Below are 21,223 nucleotides of genomic sequence, written 5' to 3'. Positions count from 1 at the left end.
GTTTCTCACCTCAGAGCTGAAGTCAGAAGTGAATGTTGTTGTTGTTTAGTCATTTAGTCTTCATGGCCCCATGGACCAGAGCATGCCAGGCACTTCTGTCTTCCACTGCCTCCCGCAGTTTGGTCAGACTCATGCTGGTAGCTTCGAGAACACTATCCAACCATCTCGCCCTCTGTCGTCCGCTTCTCCTTGTGCCCTCCATCTTTCCCAACATCAAGGTCTTTTCCTGGGAATCTTCTCTTCTCATGAGGTGGCCAAAGTCTTGGAGCCTCAGCTTCAGGATCTGTCCTTCCAGTGAGCACTCAGGGCTGATTTCCTTCAGAATGGAGAGGTTTGATCTTCTTGCAGTCCATGGGACTCTCAAGAGTCTCCTCCAGCACCAGAATTCAAAAGCATCAATTCTTTGGCAATCAGCCTTCTTTATGGTCCAGCTCTCACTTTCATACATCACTACCTGGAAAACCATAGCTTTAACTATATTGACCTTTGTTGGCAAGGTGATGTCTCTGCTTTTTAAGATGCTGTCAATGGAAGAATGTTATTGTTCACCTTATGTCACTGACAGAAATTTTCTGATGAAGCATAGTTGGTGTTATTTTTCTTACAAGACATACCATACAATCAAACATTTGGGGCTGAGTTCCCCTCTGCATCCAGAGAACTGTTTTCACGGGTGAAATGAAGCAATTTAACTGTCAAGGCCTGTTTTTGAAGACCAGCTTATTTTCTAAGGACGGTATTTCACCACGAGTCCAGCGCCAATATCTGAAAATCCAGTCTGCTCTCTCATCCGTCAGGCCAAATTGCTGCAGAACACCAAGCCAAGAATTTTCTATTGCTCAACAGGAAGCTTAAAAGATGCAAACGCTTTTTCTTCTCTCGGAGGCTGTGGGAGGCTTGTTTGATTGGAGACTTTGCTCCTTGTTGTCATCAGTGCCTTTTTTCACTGATCAGTGTAGTGACATCCTTTCATTTCTGCCCTTTGCTTGGCAAGGAGAAAGCCCACACTTTCTGAACGTGCTGGGCAAACACTGATAATCACATGGAGCTTATGCCACGCTGAGATATCTGAACCTGTTGTGCATTAACTAACTGGTCCCTGGATTCTTTTTAAAATGTTGATCAGGAACAAAGGGCTATCTTAGGTGATTCCCAAACCGCACTACTAACCTTCTACGGTGTTTCATGTGCTCTAAGCTTTCACGTTTCTGGTTGGCGGTGACAGCAGTGGCCTCTCCCTCCTCCTCCTCCTGTTCATGCACTAGACACAGCGGTTCTCAACCTGTGGATCCCCAGATGTTGTTGGACTACAACTCCCATCATCCCTGAGCTCTGGCCTTGCTAGCTAGGGGTGATGGGAGTTGTAGTTCAACAACATCTGGGGACCCACAGGTTGAGAAAGGCTGCACTCGAGTGTCTTTCCTCCCACTCAGGGATGAAGAGATGGGAGCCTTGCTGCTTCCATTTTGAGGAATGCAGATGCAGTTAAGCCACTGCTAGAATTTCCCAACAGGTGGGCCACTGCTGCTTAGCTTGGAGAGAGAGAGAGGAGAGAAGGCAGGGAGGTTGGCGCAGTGCAAATTCGCCAGCAGGAGCACTGGATTTGCTCCGCCAGTGCATTTGCTCCGCACCAACCTCCTTGCTGCCTGTGCCCTACCCCTTTCCCTCTCAATAAGTGATAGGCCCAGGAAGCTCCCAGTGGCTCCTCCCCACCTAGTGAAAAGATTGCGCACAAGAGCTCTTGTAGAGGAAGCAGACAGGTCATTTGTGGATCACTTATTACACTTTTGCAGGCTGTCACTGCGTTGGTATGTATCCCCCACCAAAGGAGCCAACTCCTAGGAGCTGAGGGGTCTTTGTCCCCCCCCAATAAAATATTTTAAGGGGCTGGGCCCCCAAAGTTGATGGGCATTCCCATTCAGATGGTGTGTGTGCACTGCTTCATGTGATCGATTTTGTGGGACAGGGCTTACCTGCCCCCCAATATTTTGGTCAAGTTGGCACCCCTGCCCCCCACCCCTCCAATCGCTCTTCACTGCCCTTCCCCCACTTGAGCTCAGGACTTTTCCTCCATCAGCTTGGTTTCACTTTTTAAAAATGCAATAGTGTGAGAATTGGATGTTGGACTAAATGGGCCTTTGGGCTGATCCAGCAGGATTCCCTTTACGTTTCCATTTTACATGTCAGCACTGGATTTAGGCGCACAGGGTGCCGAGCCAAGCGGTGGGTGCAAAATTGAGAAGATCCGTTTGGAGGCGCCAAATTTTGGCCATATTACAAAAGATGACCAAAGCCCATCCCTGCACACGTCTAAGTAAAGGTAAAGGGACCCCTGACCACTAGGTCCAGTCGTGACCGACTCTGGGGTTGCGGCACTCATCTCGCTTTATGGGCCAAGGGAGCCGGCATACTGCTTCCGGGTCAGGTGGCCAGCATGACTAAGCTGCTTCTGGTGAACCAGAGCAGCACACGGAAACGCTGTTTACCTTCCCGCCGGAGTGGTACCTATTTATCTACTTGCACTTTGACGTGATTTCAAACTGCTAGGTTGGCAGGAGCAGGGACCGGGCAACGGGAGCTCACCCTGTCACGGGGATTCGAACCGCCAACCTTCTGATCAGCAAGTTCAAGCTCTGTGGTTTAAACCTGCAGCGCCACATTTTTAAAAGTATGATTGTATACATACTTTTGTATTGTATACATACATAAAGGAGGCAGAATGGGACTGCTAGTGTAGGCTTTATGCCACAGTTATACATGGAAGATGATTTAGGAACCACTGCTCAGTCTAAATGGTTGCTCTGATTACTTTCATTTCCTGATATAAAAGCTAGGATATAAGCTAGGATATAATGACTCCTAGCTGATGGAAAGTGGGTTCCGTGTCCCATGCAAACGAAATTAAATAAGTGGATTATGGGAAATTGTAATTACATTTGACATTAGCGGTCATATTTTTTAACAAGGATGGTGTTTCTTTAGACATTTCTGTAACATAGCACCCAATTTGTTTAATTTGCTCTGCAAATGGTGAATAATACATAAACAGTGCTTTCCAATTTCCCTGCTCTGAAATATGCACCCTATACCACGAGATACTTACTTTTGATAATAAGCCTTACTTACTAGCCGATTTATGTTATTATATTATTCATCCAAAACGACCTAATAGCTGAACATCAGGTTTGATTTACAGAAAATACATGAAATTACCTCTGATAACTCTTGCTGGTAAGTCAAATGCAAAGTTTAGATTAACAGAGTGCAAGGGAAGCTACATGCCACTTTTCCTTGCACACTTCACAACCACGAAGCATTCCTAAGCTTTGTTATTAGAGCATTTCCATAAATTTCATCCTCCAAGCTGGGTCAGACTCATCACCAGCTGTACTTAGAATTTGACTCAGATTCCCACAAAGCCCACACAAAACAATCTCAGTCCCATCTGCCATGTGTCGAACTGCAGCAAATTATTTTCACCGTTTTAAAGAATAATCTTACAATTAGATGTTAATGCCTGTGCGAGGATTCACACTGTGGGCTATTGACGCATTTCCTGCAGGTATCTCTTTATGAATATCGACAAACACATTGACGCCAGTGTAGCTGATCCTCTTGCCTTTGTGTGCCTTTTCCAGGTTTTATTGATTTCATTGTGGAGCCCACTTTCACTGTGCTGACTGACATGACAGAGAAGATTGTAACACCTCTCATTGAGGAAGCCTCCCACTCTGGCATGACAGGGTTTAGGCGTTCCAGGTCGGTATCTACGTTAATTTTCCATTGACAGCTCAGCTCCCAATTCTCTTGAACTTAATGGCTGGGATCTGGAGCCCCATTCAGGGCCACCCCAAGACGTCTGCCGCCTGAGGCGGAACAGAAAATGGTACCTCCTCCTGACATCAAGTCAAGGCCAACGTTATTCTGGTACCTAAGGCAGAAAATCTCACCCTGCTATAGTTGTAAACATGCAGCAACAACAAATTAAATTAAACTAACAACTTCATAATACCGAAAAATGGTTGCCTGACATCAGCCTCACTCTGTCCAATGGCAGAGCTGGCCCTGTTTCATGTGCACAGAAGCTTCTCAACTACGAGAAGGGAATGCAGAATGTTCATGCCATGTCCCAAAGCTTCTCTTCTTATGGAGCTTGGGAGAACCTTTTTATTTATAGTAAATATGGCTAATAATCTATATGCAATTAACTTAATGGCTAAAGAGGGAAGAATGTAGCTATGCTTGATAGACCATGAAATGTATTCAGCAATTGTCCTACTGGAGTAAATCTAGGCGTTAAGACAAGATCATATAGCTTATGTCCCAATGGCTGGATGGGGAATATTTACTTTGTGAAGAGAACTTCATCATGGTGGGGATGGATAACATTTAAGGGATACATTAAGATCCCCTACAGTTCCAGATGTTGCATACAGTGGTCAACCCATGTTTTCTAAAGTGGCCAGGCAATGTTCCAAATTGACACATAAAAGGACCACTAGAGGACCATTAGATGAATAAAATTAACAAGATAAAGGTTTTGGTCAGATAGTGATAAACTCTTCTAGATAAAGTTCTACACAACCTTTAGATACTGCAAGTTTGCTACATGCAATAGTTAGACTTGCTGGATTTAGAAAATGGTTGATTTATATGACCTTCCTTGTGCGTCAAGTGGCTTGGCAAATCCAGCTTGCCATTGCTCATGTCAAAATGGTTTTCTGAGTTTTTCACTTCAGACATTCATCACCAATGAGGCCATTTGCCACGTCTGACCCATCCTGGCTCTTGCTTGGAAATTGCCCAACATTGAAAAAAGACTCAGGACCAAGGCAAAATTGCGACTCCAAAGGATTTAGTTTCTCACCCCCACCCCCGACCTACTGATCAGCAAGCCCTAGGCTCTGTGGTTTAGACCACAGCACCACCCGCGTCCCTCAGCAGGAGGGTGGATAGGAAAGCTCAGTCGGAGAAAGGGTCAAGTTAGTGGATGAAGAAAATGGACATTTTGCTCCTAAAGTCTCTTTAGCATCTATGCTCTGGGTCTATCTGGATACAATATTAACGCCTTTTATCTTGTGCTCTCCCAGTCTGAATAGCATTAGCCCTTCAGAAGTTAAAAGATCAAGTGTCAAGAGTACTGGGTCAGAAGGAAGTGCCTCTCTCAACTGCTCCATTCTCACTGTGGACTTCAAAGGTTTCAAAAGCACCTGGACTGAGGTGGTGCAACAAAACCGGGAGAAGTGGAAAGCACAAGCAACCAAAGGTAAGAACAAGTGAGCTCATTGCATAGAATTTTCAAAATACTCAGAATTTTGATGGTGTCTGTGTGTGTATATGGGGAAAGCTTCTATGTTGCAAAGGACCTTAAGAGTTCAGTGCATCTCTAAGTGAATACTCATTGTAAAGATGTGATTATGCAGCTGGCAGAGCCTGTCAGAACAAAAATGTATCCAGCTGTTTCCAGAAACTGCAGAGAGTGGATGCCTGTCATATCTCTACATCAGTGTTTTCCAAACTTGGGTCTCCAGTTGTTTTTGGACTACAATTCCCTTCATCCCTGACCACTGGTCTTGCTAGCTAGGGATGATGGGAGTTGTAGTCCAAAAACAGCTGGAGACCGAAGTTTGGGAAACATTGCTCTGCAGGAATGCTTTCGCACAGAACAGAGGCAGTCACACTCCAAGTTACTGTGGAGTAGGCTTCTGAGATCTTTGGATCTTGCAGGAGATACTCTCCCCCACACTATAGTGTTCTGCTGGGTATGCCGTGTGTGACACTGTGGTCTAAACCACTGAGCCTCTTGGGCTTGCCGATCAGAAGGTCGGCAGTTTGAATCCCCGTGACGGGGTGAGCTCCCGTTGCTCAATCCTAGCTCCTGACAACCTAGCAGTTAGAAAGCACACCAGTGCAAGTAAATAGGTACCGCTCCGGCGGGAAGGTAAACAGTGTTTCCATGCGCTCTGGTTTCTGTCACGGTGTTCTGTTGTGCCAGAAGTGGTTTAGTCCTGTTGGCCACATGACCCAGAAAGCTGTCTGCGGACAAACACCAGCTCCCTTGGCCTGAAAGCGAGATGAGCGCCGCAACCCCATAGTTGCCTTTGACTGGACTTAACCATCCAGGGATTCTTTACCTTTATCTTATATAAGGGATAAGGCGGGCTCTCAAGTACCTTGGTCCTGAGCTGTGTAGGCACTTAAATGTTAATACCAGCACCTTGACCTTGGCCCTGTATCAAATTGGCAGACAGCACAAACTCCTGCAGGCATATGCTGTGGTAGTTGTCCTCTACAAACCCCCTACTTTCTGCACCAGCCGCAGACTCTAGATGAACACCAAGGGTGGCCCCACACTTAGTGCATTGCAGTAATCCAACCATGAGCTTATGAATGCATGGACAACTGTGGTCCAGCTATGCTTGTTTTGCAAACATTGTTTCGTTGCAGAACTCCATTGCTAAATTCGCGTAAGTGCAAATTTCAAAGGATGGCTATGTCTCAGTTCTCATATTGATTCAGAAAGTGTGGATTTGACCATTTCAGCTTTAAATGTGAACTGAAAAAAAATCTCCTCCATCCTTACTGTTGACTGCAAATGTACTTACGACAGCAGTCATTAATGGGATGGCAAATATCAAAGCACTGTAATCTTTTGACAGCAGATTCAGGTGATGGTTGTGACAGCTGTCTGGGACCAAAACGGTTTCCCCTGAAACTATCCCACCCATCTAGAACACAGTACTTGCCCTTTTTGTAAGATAACATCACTAGAAAGTTGTATGTATTGTTTCTGCTCCTAAGTGTCTTCTGATAGGTGAGTATTTATTGCAAGCTCCTTTTGCTTAAAATGTTGCTATTAAATAGATGCAAAGTAGGAAACAGAATTAGCATATGCCCCTAAGAGCAAAATACTAAAAACAACCCACACTAAGACAGGATATAAGTTCAGTATTCATTCTGACACTACTACGCAAGTTGGATTTCTGGCTGTAACACACAGAGAGAGTTCTTTGTTGTTTAGATCTAGAAGTAATGGGTGGAATTTTTTTAAAAAAAGCAGGTGGGATGGAGGCCTCTCCATTGGCAAAAGTATTTAAGCAGAAGTGGGAGAGTAAAGGGTGCCGTGGCTGCAAGATTGGAAGTTGGATTGTATGTCCTCCAAGATATCTTCCAACTCAAAGGGCTTGTCCACACTTTATTTGTGCCGAGTGGTTTTCATCTTGTCTAGGCATGGGAGAGGTTTTTTGTTTGTCCCATAACTTTCCCTGGGAAGATCTGCTCTTTACTGCTGGAGACTGCATATGTCAATACACAGTTAACCCACCTGTTGGACAGGAACATACTACCATATGTGGTGGTCCTGTCTAGAGATACAAAGATTTTGGAACATGATTTATGAAGAGATAAAGAGATTGATAAAAACTACATTTAGCAAGAAACCGGAAGAATTTTTACTAGGAATTGTTTCAGATAATATTCCCAAAAACAAAACCTGGTTATTTATGTATGCAACGTCAGCAGCAAGGGTTATAGTGGCATAACACTGGAAAGATAAAAAAAACACCCACTAAAGATGAATGGGTAGTCAAATTGTGCGAGTACTTGGAGCTTGAGAAGCTGACAGACGCAATAAGAGATAAACCTAAAAAGATGGTGAAAGAAGAATGGGAATATTTAAATAATTATCTAGGGGAAAAGGGTTCATCAATAAAGACCTGGTTATGTTTAGAATGATACCGCATAGGGAAATATTCCCTGATACCAAGATGAGGGATTCTATGCAATGCAGATAGAGATAATTGATAAGAATAATAATCTGTTGTGACCTTAACAGAAGCGTACAATAGACGAGCCTTTTTGTGTTTTGGCTCATTTCCCCCCTTTTTCTCTTTTCTTTTCTTTTCTTTTCTTTTCTTTTCTTCCTTCTCCTTTTTTCTTTCCCATAATGGCTTATGTTCTATGCCAGGTACTTTGATATTTTTTGTAGTTTTTTTAGCCTTTTCCATTATTATTATCAAGGGTTTTTTTTAAAATTTTGGTTGTTTATATTTCTTTGTATTTGTTTAAAGCAAAATTAAAATTAAAAAAAACCCCATCTTTGTTTGCTCTGATTCGGCGGTCAAGAGTGGGTTTTCCCAGGGGGAAGTGGCAGGGCAAGTGGAAGTGTGAAGGGGGCCTGACATTCTGTGATTCTACAGACATGCTTAGTATTGTGGTCTTAGTCACCTGGTGAGATGGGCAGGACCTGTGAGCATATTGTTGAACTGCAACCTCCATCATTCCTGACCATGGGCTATGTGGGCTGGGGCTGCGGAAAGGAGAGTTGCCCTTCTGACTGATGGTTTCTCTCCCCCTCCTGCCATTCACTGTTGTCCTTGCTTTTGCCGAGGATGCAGAAGAGAAAGCCAAGAAAGAGGCCGAGGAGAATGCTCAGCAGGGAACGGATGACAAGAAAACGGAAGAAAGCGAAGGGAAAAAGCCGGCTGAGGAAACCACTGCCCCCAAGCCAGACAGTAGTAAAGAAGGCAATTCGGGAGAAAGCAAGAGCACGGAAGCCAGCAAGACTAATGTGAATGGGACTCGCCAAACGGCTGGCAGCAAACATGAAGCTTCTCAAGGAAAAAATCCAACTCAGGTGGAAAAGGAGTCGGAGTCCAAGGCGACGGCAGGAGAACAAAAGCGGCTTGTACAGAATGGTAAGTCCTTGTGCAGAAGCAAATGTACTTTTCATTTGTATGCTGCTTTGAACAACTCCTTTATGGAGAGGAAAAGTGGGATAGAAGTGTTTTAAATAATAAACAAAGAATGCAATGCTGAGCTCATATCTTTGAGAGATTTGGACAGGTGGGCAGATGAGGTTCTTATAGCCATCCCACCCCAGTCTTGCTTTCTAATATGCACTCTAATGATATCACAGAATTAAGTGTCTGTATGAGAGAGGTATCTCTCTCTCTCTCTCTCTCTCTCTCTCTCTCTCTCTCTCTCTCACACACACACACACACACACACACAGATACATAATGGACATGCACACACAGAGGTTAGAGCTGTCTTTTTTTGTTCATTTTGTTGCTGTTGTCATTGCAAAAGATAATGGCTCTCAATATAAATGAATTAATGAGAGAATCAAATGAGACGTCTCATTCAGCTGGATATTGCACTTAAGTGCACTTTTGCGGCCGCTGCTGGCTCATTTCTGCTGTGTCATTCCCTGGGACACTAGTTTAGTGGCCTGTACAGTTTTAGAAGGGAACTTTAATGTAATGATACACAACATTAATCTCCTTGGATGCATACGAGCGCTTTTCTTTGCTGGACTTAGTCTATCTCATTCTGGGGGATTGTTCCTGTTCTCTGGGGATAGTTTCATCATTTCTTTTCAGAGTTCATTATACTCATCATTCCACCATGCAGCTAGAAGAACAGCTCTTATAAGTCCCTTAAGCTACCCTATTCATTAGGAAATTCAATTCTGCAAATGTGCACAGTCTCCTTGCCTTAGGAAAAGCCTCTATGTCTTTGCAGAGGATAGACTTTGTGTGTGTAATATTCATGTGGATATTCCAGGTCCTTGCCCTTTTGCAGTCTTTGGTCTTTGGTTGTTGAAGGGAAATATTAATATCTCATTAGCACTGGTCCTGCCGATGACACAAAAGCATTCAAATGCTCAGTTACAGCTGGTAAACGATCTCTGGAAGTTTTGCAAGTTGGTGTTCGCTGAAGCCTGGGAACTATTTCCTCTTCAGAGAATGGCATATTACCGTATTTTTCGTTCTATAACATGCACCTGACCATAACACACACATCGTTTTTAGAGGAGGAAAACGGGGGTGGGGGTGGGGAATTCTGAATGAAACAGTGGATGTATCTTTTTTGTGCTTCATGCTGTGGCCACAGACATGTGATCTGATGGTGAATTTGGGGTGACCCAATGCAAAGATCCTGAGGATCCATGTGGACCCATGCTTTGTAACCACATTTTTGCACCATTGCAGCCCCAGGCAACAGTGGGTGCGTGATTTTTTTGGTGCAGGCTGTAGCCGTGGACATGTAATGTGATCTAATGGTGAATTTGGGGTGACCCAATGCAAACATCCTGAGGATCCATATGGATCTGTGCTTTGTAACCACGTTTTAAGTGGGGAGGGAAGGAAAAACACAGAAGGGACAAGGAGCACGAGAGGGGTGTGCAGAGAAGCAGCTGGCTAAGAATGCAGGAGAGGGGTTTAACGGGAGGGAGGAAAGGAAGGCAAAAGTTTCCCCCCACCCACCCAAGCCAGCCCCCCCCCCTCTCTCTCACCTGCATGTTTTCCGGCTGCCTGCGAGTCCCTAGAATGCTTCCCTGGATGCAGCAGCAGCAGCACCGGAGCACGGAGAGGAATTAGAAGGAAGGACGCGATCCTTTCCTTTCCCCTCTGCTTGCCTGGAGGGCAGGGGGTTTCCCTGCTCTTTGTTCCGTTTGAGCAAACACAGCAACGAAACAGAAAAGGGTGGGCAGTAAGACCCTGAGGCAGAATGCAGGAAAGCAGCAGCTTCCTCTCTTCAGGCTTCCCTTCTCCGCGACGCGCAATCTCATTTTTGCCTGATTTTTGCCCCTGCACTCGCGCCAGTCGGTTCCAGGGACCACACATTCGCTCAATAACACGCACAGACATTTCCCCTTACTTTTTAGGAGAAAAAATCTGCGTGTTATAGAGAGGGAAATATGTTCAGCTTGGTACCGACCCTATACAAAGTCCTTTCAGGACAGAAAGAGAGATGAACGTAACTCCAAATCTTTAAATGACATGAAATTAATATGTTGAAGAGCTGCGGTATGTGGATTTGACACTTCTGTACTGTGAAGTGTGGCTTGTCTCCACACTGGTGTTACCAGTAAGGCGCTGCTGTGCATCTTCCCTTTTCATTTTTCAGGGCAAAGTTTTTTTCTCCAGGAAAACACCAACCCAAAACCTCTTGCTTGTTCACCATATTTGTTGCGTCTCTTTCCCTGCTGCCCCAATGGCTGTGGTTTCATTACCGCTTTGGTTCTTCTCAGCAAGAGTAAAATGGAGGCCACCCATGCAATCAGAGGTCACAAGGGGATGTCTTGACATCAGAGCACTGCATATTTGCATAAGCAAGTTCAGCTGTGCGACCATGTCACCCAGCCAACACAGAATGCAGGAAATGGTTGCTAGACCAGTATCCCTCTTCCTCCGAATGAGGAACACTTGTGTATGCTCCCCGTTCTAAATTGTAGCAAAGGAGCACGGTAGAAAGCATGTATCATTTCAGCTCTGCACACATGTGCATACAGACAGTCATACCTTGGATCCTGAACGCCCTGGAACTCAGACGTTTTGGCTCCCGAACGCCGCAGACCTGGAATTGATTGTTCTGGTTTGCAAACGTTCTTTTGGAACCTGAACGTCCGACGGGGCTTCTGTGGCTTCTGATTGGCTGCAGGAGCTTCCTAGGTCCATCCAAAGGTCTATAAGTTTCCCCTTTCATACTAACACTGACCCAGGCTTATGAAAATCATGCAAAAATTGGTGTCGCTTTTTTTCATCTAAGCCCAGGATACATAGCAGTGCTTTAGGGAGCTGATTTTAAAACCCCAAATGGTGAGCATCCTATACCCTAAAAACCGAAATAGTGAGAAAGGTAAAGGGACCCCTGACCATTAGGTCCAGTCGTGGCCGACTCTGGGGTTGCGGCGCTCATCTCACTTTACTGGCTGAGGGAGCCGGCGTACAGCTTCTGAGTCATGTGGCCAGTATGACTAAGCAGCTTCTGGCAAACCAGAGCAGTGCACGGAAACGCTGTTTACCTTCCTGCCAGAGTGGTGCCTATTTATCTACTTGCACGTTGATGTGCTTTCAAACTGCTAGGTTGGCAGGAGCAGGGACCAAGCGATGGGAGCTCACCCCGTTGCGGGGATTCGAACCACCAACCTTCTGATCAGCAAGTCCTAGGCTCTGTGGTTTAACCCACAGCACCACCCATGTCCCTTGAATAGTGAGCATCCTATACCCTAAAAAGAGGTGGGGGAGAGAAACGACCCTTTGCAGCTTCCTACAAGTAGTGCTATATGTCTTGGAGTTGGATGAAAAACAGACATATCTTGGTTAATTAAGTGTTTTTCACTCCAAAACAACAATAGATAATTTCAAGTCAACTCTAGCCAGTCTCCCCCACACTTGTTTAAAAATGTGCACCGTCTTATCAATGACTTGAAAACTGTGTGAAAATGGAACGTAGGAAGTGGAACATATGGATATGTTCTTGAGAGAAGCAGCAAAACATCTGGGCCTGATTCCATAGCTTTGCCCCGTGCACAGCTGCGCTCAGAAAACAGAACATTTGCTACCCTTTCCATGCAAACACCATTGTTTGCCAATGTTTTTCTTTCAAAGGCAGCGTGTAACGTGGCCACCAATGAAGTGGAATTATCTCATTTTGCAAATTATATCCCCCCAGGAGTTAATTAGACTGCTTATCATGATTTTAATTTTAAAATAGCTAGCTCCTTCTGTGCACCGTATCATTAGAAATTAAGTTCCGCGCCATCAGTTTCAGATTCATTTTGTTAGTGCCTCGCATTGGCACTACGTACCATTGGAATGGCAAAATCCAGTCTTGGAAGGAGTGGAGGCTGGTTTACCTGGGAATACGGGGCACTGCCCCACCAATATCTCTGCCCTCAGCCAGCCCCCAAACCTGCCGTCCTCCTACTTATATCCAGTCCAGACAGTGGCATTACTTGGTGGCTTAATAATTACAATAATAATTTAATAATAATCAATAATAATAATAATCCACCAAGGAGGAGACAGGGGACACCCCTGAGAAGGAGGCTAGTTCACCAACACAGGTGCCAGATATATGGAGAAACGTGACTCAAAGAAGTAGGAGGCCCAGGGTTCGCTCTGATTGTTTAGAAATACACAATCGCTTTGAAGTCCTCTCCCCTAGCATGGAAGACGAAGAACAGACTCCATTTGAGGATCTCTCCCTCATTACAGTCGATCAGGTATATGAAGACGAGCAGCAAAGTCAGTCCTCAGGGAATGTGCAGGCGACCTTGGAACGGACAGCTCACGGAAGAACCCCGACCAAACCTAAGAGGAGGCGTGTAGTGATGATAGGGGATTCCCTACTGAGGGGAACAGAAGCAGTGATCTGTGGGCCTGACAAGATGTCTCGGGAGGTGTGCTGTCTCCCCGGGGCTAAGATCCAAGATGTAACTGAACGACTGCAAGGAATCATAAAACCCACTGACAAATACCCCTTCCTCTTGGTTCATGTGGGAACCAATGAAACTGCAAGCAATAGCCTCCAGAAGATCAAAAGAGACTACGAGGCTCTGGGCAGGAAACTGAAGCAATTAAATGCACAAATTGTCATCTCATCTGTCCTCCCAGTTGAACGACGTGGCCCAGGGAGAGAGGGAAAAATAGTGGAAGTGAACAGCTGGCTTTGCAAATGGTGTAAACAGGAACGGTTTGGATTCTTAGATCATGGACTGCAGTTTCTTGAAGATGGACTTCTGGCAAGCGATGGGCTGCACCTCACAACGGTTGGGAGGAATGTTTTTGCCAAAAATCTCAGAAACCTCATCAGAAGGGCTTTAAACTGACTAATGTGGGGGAAGGAGACAGTGCTCCTGAAGGTAGGAGTCTATCAATTGATGAAGATGATCATCCAAATGTCATAGACCAAATGGAGCAAACAGCATGCAGACCTAGTGGTGGGAGGAAAAAATCCTTAAATAAGAGACACGGGGGAATGATTAATGGACTTCAATGTACACTAATGCGCAAAGCATGGGAAATAAACAAGATGAGCTTGAGCTCTTGGTACAGCAAATTAAATATGACATAATAGGCATCACTGAAACTTGGTGGGATAAGTCCCACGATTGGAATGTAATAATGGAGGGATACAATCTATTTCAGAGAAACAGACCAGACAAGAAAGGAGGAGGAGTGGTGTTATATGTCAGGGATGTGTATACCTGTGAAGAGATCCAAGATTTAGAACCTCAAAGCCAAAGTGAGAGCATTTGGGTCAAAATTAAGGGAGAGAAGAATAACAGAGACCTCATTGTGGGAGTTTACTATAGATCCCCAAGCCAAACGGAGGACATAGATGATGCCTTCCTGGAACAGATGGCCAAGCATGCAAAAGGAAGGGAGATAGTAGTAATGGGGGACTTCAATTACCCGGATATTTGTTGGATGTCAAACTCAGCCAAGAGCATAAGGTCAAACAGATTCCTCACTGGCCTTGCAGACAACTTCATTGTCCAGAAAGTGGGAGAAGCAACAAGAGGAACAGCCATTTTAGATCTGGTCCTAACCAATGTTGATGACCTGGTTAGTGGGGTAGAAGTGGAAGGATCATTAGGCGCGAGTGATCATGCTCTTCTGAAGTTTACTATACAGCGAAAGGAGCAGCCAAGCATACTAGGACTCAATTTCTTGACTTTAAGAAAGCCGACTTCATAAAACTTAGGGAAGTGCTGGGTGAGATCCCATGGACAGTAATACTAAAAGGAAAGGGAGTTCATGATGGCTGGGAGTTTGTTAAGAGGGAGATAGTAAAAGCACAACTTCAGGCAATACCAATGAGACGGAAACATGGAAGGTGCCTAAAGAAGCCAGGGTGGCTATCTAAAGAACTTTTAACTGAGTTAAGATTAAAAAAGGATGTGTACAAAAAATGGAAAAGGGGGGAGACCACCAAAGAGGAATTCAAACAAATAGCCAGCACATGTAGACACAAAGTCAGAAAAGCTAAAGCAAAGAATGAACTCAGGCTTGCTAGAGAGGTTAAAAGCAACAAAAAAGGCTTTTATGGGTATGTCCGTAGCAAAAGGAAGAACAAAGAAACAGTGGGGTCACTCAGAGGAGAAGATGGTGAAATGCAAACAGGGGACACAGAAAGGACTGAACTCCTCAATGCCTTCTTTGCCTCAGTCTTCTCCGATAAAGAAAACAACGCCCGACCTGAAGAATTTGGAGCAAATGATTCAGCAGAGGAAACACAGCCCAGAATAACTAACGAGATAGTACAAGAATACTTGGCTAGTTTAGATGTATTCAAGTCTCCAGGGCCAGATGAACTGCATCCAAGAGTATTAAAAGAACTGGCAGATGTGATCTCAGAACCACTGGCAGTCATCTTTGAGAATTCCTGGAGAACAGGCAAAGTCCCGGCAGACTGGAGGAGGGCAAATGTCCCTATTTTCAAAAAGGGGAAAAGAGAGGACCCAAATAATTATCGCCCAGTCAGTCTGACATCAATACCAGGGAAGATTCTGGAGCAGATCATTAAGCAAACAGTCTGTGAGCACCTAGAAAGGAATGCTGTGATCACCAATAGTCAGCATGGATTTCTGAAAAATAAGTCATGTCAGACTAACCTGATCTCGTTTTTTGACAGAATTACAAGCCTGGTAGATGAAGGGAATGCAGTGGATGTAGCCTACCTTGATTTCAGCAAGGCATTTGACAAGGTGTCCCATGATATTCTTGTAAAGAAGCTGGTAAAATGCGGTCTTGACTATGCTACCACTCAGTGGTTTTGTAACTGGCTGACTGACCGAACCCAAAGGGTGCTCATCAATGGTTCCTCTTCATCCTGGAGAAGAGTGACTAGTGGGGTGCCACAGGGTTCTGTCTTGGGCCCGGTCTTATTCAACATCTTTATCAACGACTTGGATGATGGACTCAAGGGCATCCTGATCAAATTTGCAGATGACACCAAACTGGGAGGGGTGGCTAACACCCCAGCGGACAGGATCACACTTCAAAACGACCTTGACAGATTAGAGAACTGGGCCAAAACAAACAAGATGAACTTTAACAGGGAGAAATGTAAAGTATTGCACTTGGGCAAAAAAAATGAGAGGCACAAATACAAGATGGGGGACACCTGGCTTGAGAGCAGTACATGTGAAAAGGATCTAGGAGTCTTGGTTGACCACAAACTTGACATGAGCCAACAGTGTGACGCGGCAGCTAAAAAAGCCAGTGCAATTCTGGGCTGCATCAATAGGAGTATAGCATCTAGATCAAGGGAAGTAATAGTGCCACTGTATTCTGCTCTGGTCAGACCTCACCTGGAGTACTGTGTCCAGTTCTGGGCACCACAGTTCAAGAAGGACACTGACAAACTGGAACGTGTCCAGAGGAGGGCAACCAAAATGGTCAAAGGTCTGGAAACGATGCCTTATGAGGAACGGCTAAGGGAGCTGGGCATGTTTAGCCTGGAGAAGAGGAGGTTAAGGGGTGATATGACAGCCATGTTCAAATATATAAAAGGATGTCATATAGGAGGGAGAAAGGTTGTTTTCTGCTGCTCCAGAGAAGCGGGCACAGAGCAATGGATCCAAACTACAAGAAAGAAGATTCCACCTAAACATTAGGAAGAACTTCCTGACAGTAAGAGCTGTTTGACAGTGGAATTTGCTGCCAAGGAGTGTGGTGGAGTCTCCTTCTTTGGAGGTCTTTAAGCAGAGGCTTGACAACCATATGTCAGGAGTGCTCTGATGGTGTTTCCTGCTTGGCAGGGGGTTGGACTCGATGGCCCTTGTGGTCTCTTCCAACTCTATGATTCTATGATTCTATATTTATATGCTGCCTATTTGACTAGGTTGCCCCAGCCACTCTGGGTAGCTTCCAACAAATGAAAACATAAGAGTACAGTGGTGCCTCGCAAGACGAAAAGAATCCGTTCCGCGATTCTCTTCGTCTAGCGTTTTTTTTGTCTTGCGAAGCAACCCCATTAGCAGCTAAGAGGATTAGCGCTATTAGTGATTTAGCGGCTTAGCGGCTATTAAAGGATTAGCGGCTAAGCTGCTAAAAGGCTATTAGTGGCTTAGCGGCTTTGAAAAAGGGGGGAAAAAGCGGGGGGGAAATGGCAAGACTCGCAAGACTTTTTCGTCTTGCGAAGCAAGCCCATAGGGAAATTTGTCTTGCGAAGCGCATCGCAAACGGAAAACCCTTTCGTCTAGCGGGTTTTCCGTCTTGCGAGGCATTCGTCTTGCGGGGCACCACTGTATTTGGCTCTGGCTCCAACTACTGATGAACTCCCCGCTTTCTGTCCCACAAGTCCTAATGGGCACCAACCACCGCTGTGGGTGGCGCTGTGGTCTAAACCACTGAGCCTCTTGGGCTTGCCAATCAGAAGGTTGACGGTTCAAATCTCTGCGGCGGGGTGAGCTCTGTTCCAGCTTTTGCCAACCTAGCAGTTTGAAAGCATGTCAAAGTGCAAGTAGATAAATAGGTACCACTCCGGCAGAAAGGTAAACGGCATTTCCGTGCGCTGCTCTGGTTTCAGTCATGGTGTTCCGTTGCTGGCCACATGACCCAGAAAGCTGTCTGTGAACAAACACCGGCTCCCTCGGCCTGAAAGCAAGATGAGCGTGTTAGGATATTTCCGTTCCACCTTAAAAGGGAGCAGGATGTTTGTGTCACAGCCTGCGTTTTTTCCTGTCTCACAGGATGTTTATGTTGTCTGTTCCTTTCGTTTTCTGCTGTTTGCCTGAGCAGTCGGAGCAGACGGTCATGTCTTCTTTTGTTCTGACCTACGCTGAATAAACTGTAAATATGCTGTCCTGCTGTGCAACTTTTGCTGTGTGAATTCTGCTGAAAGAGTGTGCACAAGTTCAAGAATGTGGCTATCTTTTCTTTTCTTTTTCTCCACACCTCACAGTTGCCTTTGACTGGACTTAAGCATCCACGGGTCCTTTACCTGCTCTTCTCTTTTCTTTTCAGTAGGTATACACAGAACCTACATACCTGGATAAACTCTTTGGGAGTAGGGGCAGACATATGGTCAAATATTTTGTGACACTGGAATAGCGCTAGCAGGTTTTATGTTTCGTTTTCATTCCAAAAGCGTTGAAGTGCTCCTTCACACAACCATGTGAATGTGTGATGCCTGAGGGGTTTTCAAATAGGCTTTTAATGAGCTGCTCTGAGCTTCAGTTGGTGACTGCATGGGCTCAAACGGTTGTGCGGATTAACAGACTCCTTTGGGAGGTTCTGGACTCCTTCCTTGGAGGTTTTTAAGCAGAGGTTGGGCGGTCATCTGTCATGGATGCTTTAGCTGAGATTCCTGCATGGCAGGGGGTTGGACTCAAGGTCCCTTCCAACTCTATAGTTCTTTGATTATCCAGATTAGGCCATTACTCAACAGCAGGCTTCCTCAAACCCGGCCCTCCAGATGTTTTGAGACTACAATTCCCATCATCCCCGACCACTGGTTCTGCTAGCTAGGGATCATGGGAATTGTAGGCCAAAAACATCTGGAGGGCTGAGGTTGAGGAAGCCTGCTCAACAGTACTCTCAATATGAGGGGTAAGTGCATATCATTCCAGCCAACTGTGCAGAAAATTTGCCACGTTTGTGCCGAACCATTTGCTGCATTTGAATAGTGTATTAAACTATGAATCCATGTTCTTGGCGAAGGAAAACTAGAGGCAAGGAAAAACACTCACAGCATGTCGTAAGGAAGCAAGCAATGCTTCCATCTAGTGGCCATAAACCACAAACTTCAACCGGCAGTTCACAGCTATTGTACAATGTCACCAAAATAAAAACAACCAACTGGATGAATTTGGCCAGTTGAATGATCCCTGCCATTTGGAAACGGTCCGCATGCAAGGTCCAAGGAGAGATGGAACTGGGTGATGTTGGTGGGAACGGGTTCAAGAAAAAGGGAAGAGACAGTGCTTTCAAATGAAGGGGGCGGGACTGTTAGTCTGTGGCAGGAATGTATTGGGTGCCATGCAAATGACTTGTGTGAGCATATGAAAACTGTGTGTGTGTTGCTTGTTATTTACACAGCACTTTCAGTGTCAGTAAGACACTTTAAGTATATGAAGTCTTTAATTTTCGTTGTCTTCACGAAAGGCTTTTGACGTGTTACTAATCTCTGATATGCCATGGCTACTTTCAGTTTAAAGCTCTTTACATGAGGGTGAAAGACAGATGGCTTTGCCAAATGACACCCCCCCCCCCATGAATGTGTGGTTTGGTCCGTGTTTGAATCCTCCTTAGTTCTGATCCACCAGTTTCATTGCTGGATCACAGTGACATGCTCTCACTATTTCAGATCAACACATTTCAAGGCATCTTAAGTACTTTTAGAAGGATTTTTAGATGTAGCCTGTCTTCCATGATGACAAAATCCCAGTTAATGTAAAATAAGGACACACTTACTGCATTTCTTCCATATTTTGTGTACCATAGTGGTTTTCGACAGTGACGAATCATGTATCCTCATGTCTTGTAGTTATGGAGGAGAAGTGAGACTGCCCATAGGTGGAATGCTCTTGGTGGGAAATAATTCAAAGTTTCTCTCTATGTGTTTAGTGTTAGGCTCCCAGTGGCTGTTGGCAGTCATTACCATTTTGTAGAGTTTCCGACATGCAAAATTCCTTCCTAATCACCACTGACTGGAAATGCAACCCAGAAACTTGCTTACACGAGTGAGCAACATTAAGTTGGCTAAAGAATACAAATAAATAAATAAAAGAAATGTGAACGCACTGGATAGAGATGAATCGCCCAATGCACATACTGTATATAAGTAATCCTATGTGTTTAATTGCAAAACTGCCCTGGGAACTATTTGGGGACTGAAAAGTGTAGCAGACATTTTCTGAAATACATATATCAGTGTAGCCATCGGTTAGGGCTCATCTGCAAATCCATTTATATTGTTTGCCATTACGTTGTAACATCCAGTCACAACAGATTCTAATTTGTGTGTGTGTGTCTCTGTAAAACTTTTTGTTAGTGCTGAACAAAATTGGACAGCAAATTCGGTGCAAACATTGCAGTTATTGGTAGAAGGAAACAAAGTTCCTACCCCCGGATTTGTGCTGAAAATTCTCATCTGAGAAACTTTGGCTTAAAGCTTTATTTTACCATTTGTTGTGTGCTAATTTCTTTTTAGTGCAGCTTGTTGGTCAGATATTTGTAGGATGTTGAACTGTAGGATGCAAACCAGGCACAGGCAAACTCGGCCCTCTAGATGTTTTGAGACTACAATTCCCATCATCCCTGACCACTGGTCCTGTTAGCTAGGGATGATGGGAGCTGTAGTCCCAAAACATCTGGAGGGCCGAGTTTGCCTATGCCTCATGTAAACAGAAGTCAGGGGTATTTTTTCCCCCCAACCAGGCAAGTAGCATTTTAGAAGACGGCCAAATCTGATATTATTTATTCCATAAGTACCAAAGCCGGTTGGAATTCTTGTGCTGGGACTGTCTGCATTTTCAGAACCCCTCCCATTGTGTCTGATGCAGATTTGGGGAGTTCTCCATTTTAGTTTCCTTTTTGCAGAAACGTGGGGGGCTTTTGCATTAGGGAAGAGCCAGGCTGACGTCCACAGCCAGGAATCTGAAACCAGTGCCAATTGTTTGATGCCCAAGGGCCAAAACAGATGCACTCAGGAATATGTGTGATTAATATTAATAATAATAATAATAATAATAATAATAATAATAATAATAATAATAATTAATAATAATAATTTATTATTTGTACCCCACCCATCTGGCTGGGTTTCCCCAGCCACTCTGGGCGGCTTCCACAAAGACCAAAAATACACTAATATGTCATACATTAAAAACTTCCCTGAACAGGGCTGCCTTAAGATGTCTTCTGAATGTCAGGTAGTTGTTTATCTCTTTGAGATCTGATGGGAGGGCATTCCACAGGGCGGGTGCCACTACCGAGAAGGCCCTCTGCCTGGTTCCCTTTAGTTTTGCTTCTTGCAATGAGGGAACCACCAGAAGGCCCTCGGTGCTGGACCTCAGCGTCCGGGCAGAATGATGGAGGTGGAGACGCTCCTTCAGGTATACTGGGCCGAGGCCGTTTGTGGCTTCCATTGTTCTAATTTGACCTTTAAAAGAAGCCCATGGCACTAGGGCATGGGGACTTTGCAACTCTTTCCCCTGTGTGATCTACCCAATCTTCTAGGAACAAGCCATACCTCCATGGTTGAGACCATGCTTTCCCAGATCCCATCCCAGGTAGGACTGGGGAGAAGTCCTGTTCAAAACCCTGGACAGCTACTGCTGGTGAAAGGCAAGACAACGAAGCTAAACGGACCAAGAGTCTGGCTTCCTATGCCCCAATCTTTTACTCCACAGCAGAATGCATATAGGCTCCAAGCAGCCTGAAGTCAGTGGGGAAATACCCGCCCAAGTGTCAAAAGTTGT

The 21,223-nt window shown here is 44.9% G+C and overlaps 1 protein-coding gene across 4 annotated transcripts in view; it reads left to right on the top strand.

The window, feature by feature from the left end:
• Positions 1-21,223, top strand: part of PDE1C (phosphodiesterase 1C) — a 286,306-nt gene that overhangs the window by 242,670 nt on the left and 22,413 nt on the right. For 3 of the 4 annotated variants that reach the window (XM_053359751.1, XM_053359754.1, XM_053359753.1), the window contains 3 exons: positions 3,639-3,759; positions 5,091-5,266; positions 8,397-8,696. In XM_053359751.1, coding sequence (XP_053215726.1) covers positions 3,639-3,759; positions 5,091-5,266; positions 8,397-8,696 — 597 coding nt within the window. Of the gene's footprint in view, positions 1-3,638; positions 3,760-5,090; positions 5,267-8,396; positions 8,697-13,428; positions 13,442-18,470; positions 18,496-21,089; positions 21,119-21,223 lie in introns of all 4 variants that reach the window. The other variant, XM_053359755.1, reaches the window with a different exon arrangement.

The sequence above is a fragment of the Podarcis raffonei genome, chromosome 12, assembly GCF_027172205.1.
Source record: "Podarcis raffonei isolate rPodRaf1 chromosome 12, rPodRaf1.pri, whole genome shotgun sequence".
Classification (NCBI taxonomy): domain Eukaryota; kingdom Metazoa; phylum Chordata; class Lepidosauria; order Squamata; family Lacertidae; genus Podarcis; species Podarcis raffonei.
Note: the sequence above shows the minus strand (reverse complement) of the source record. Positions and strands in the feature narration are given on the sequence as shown.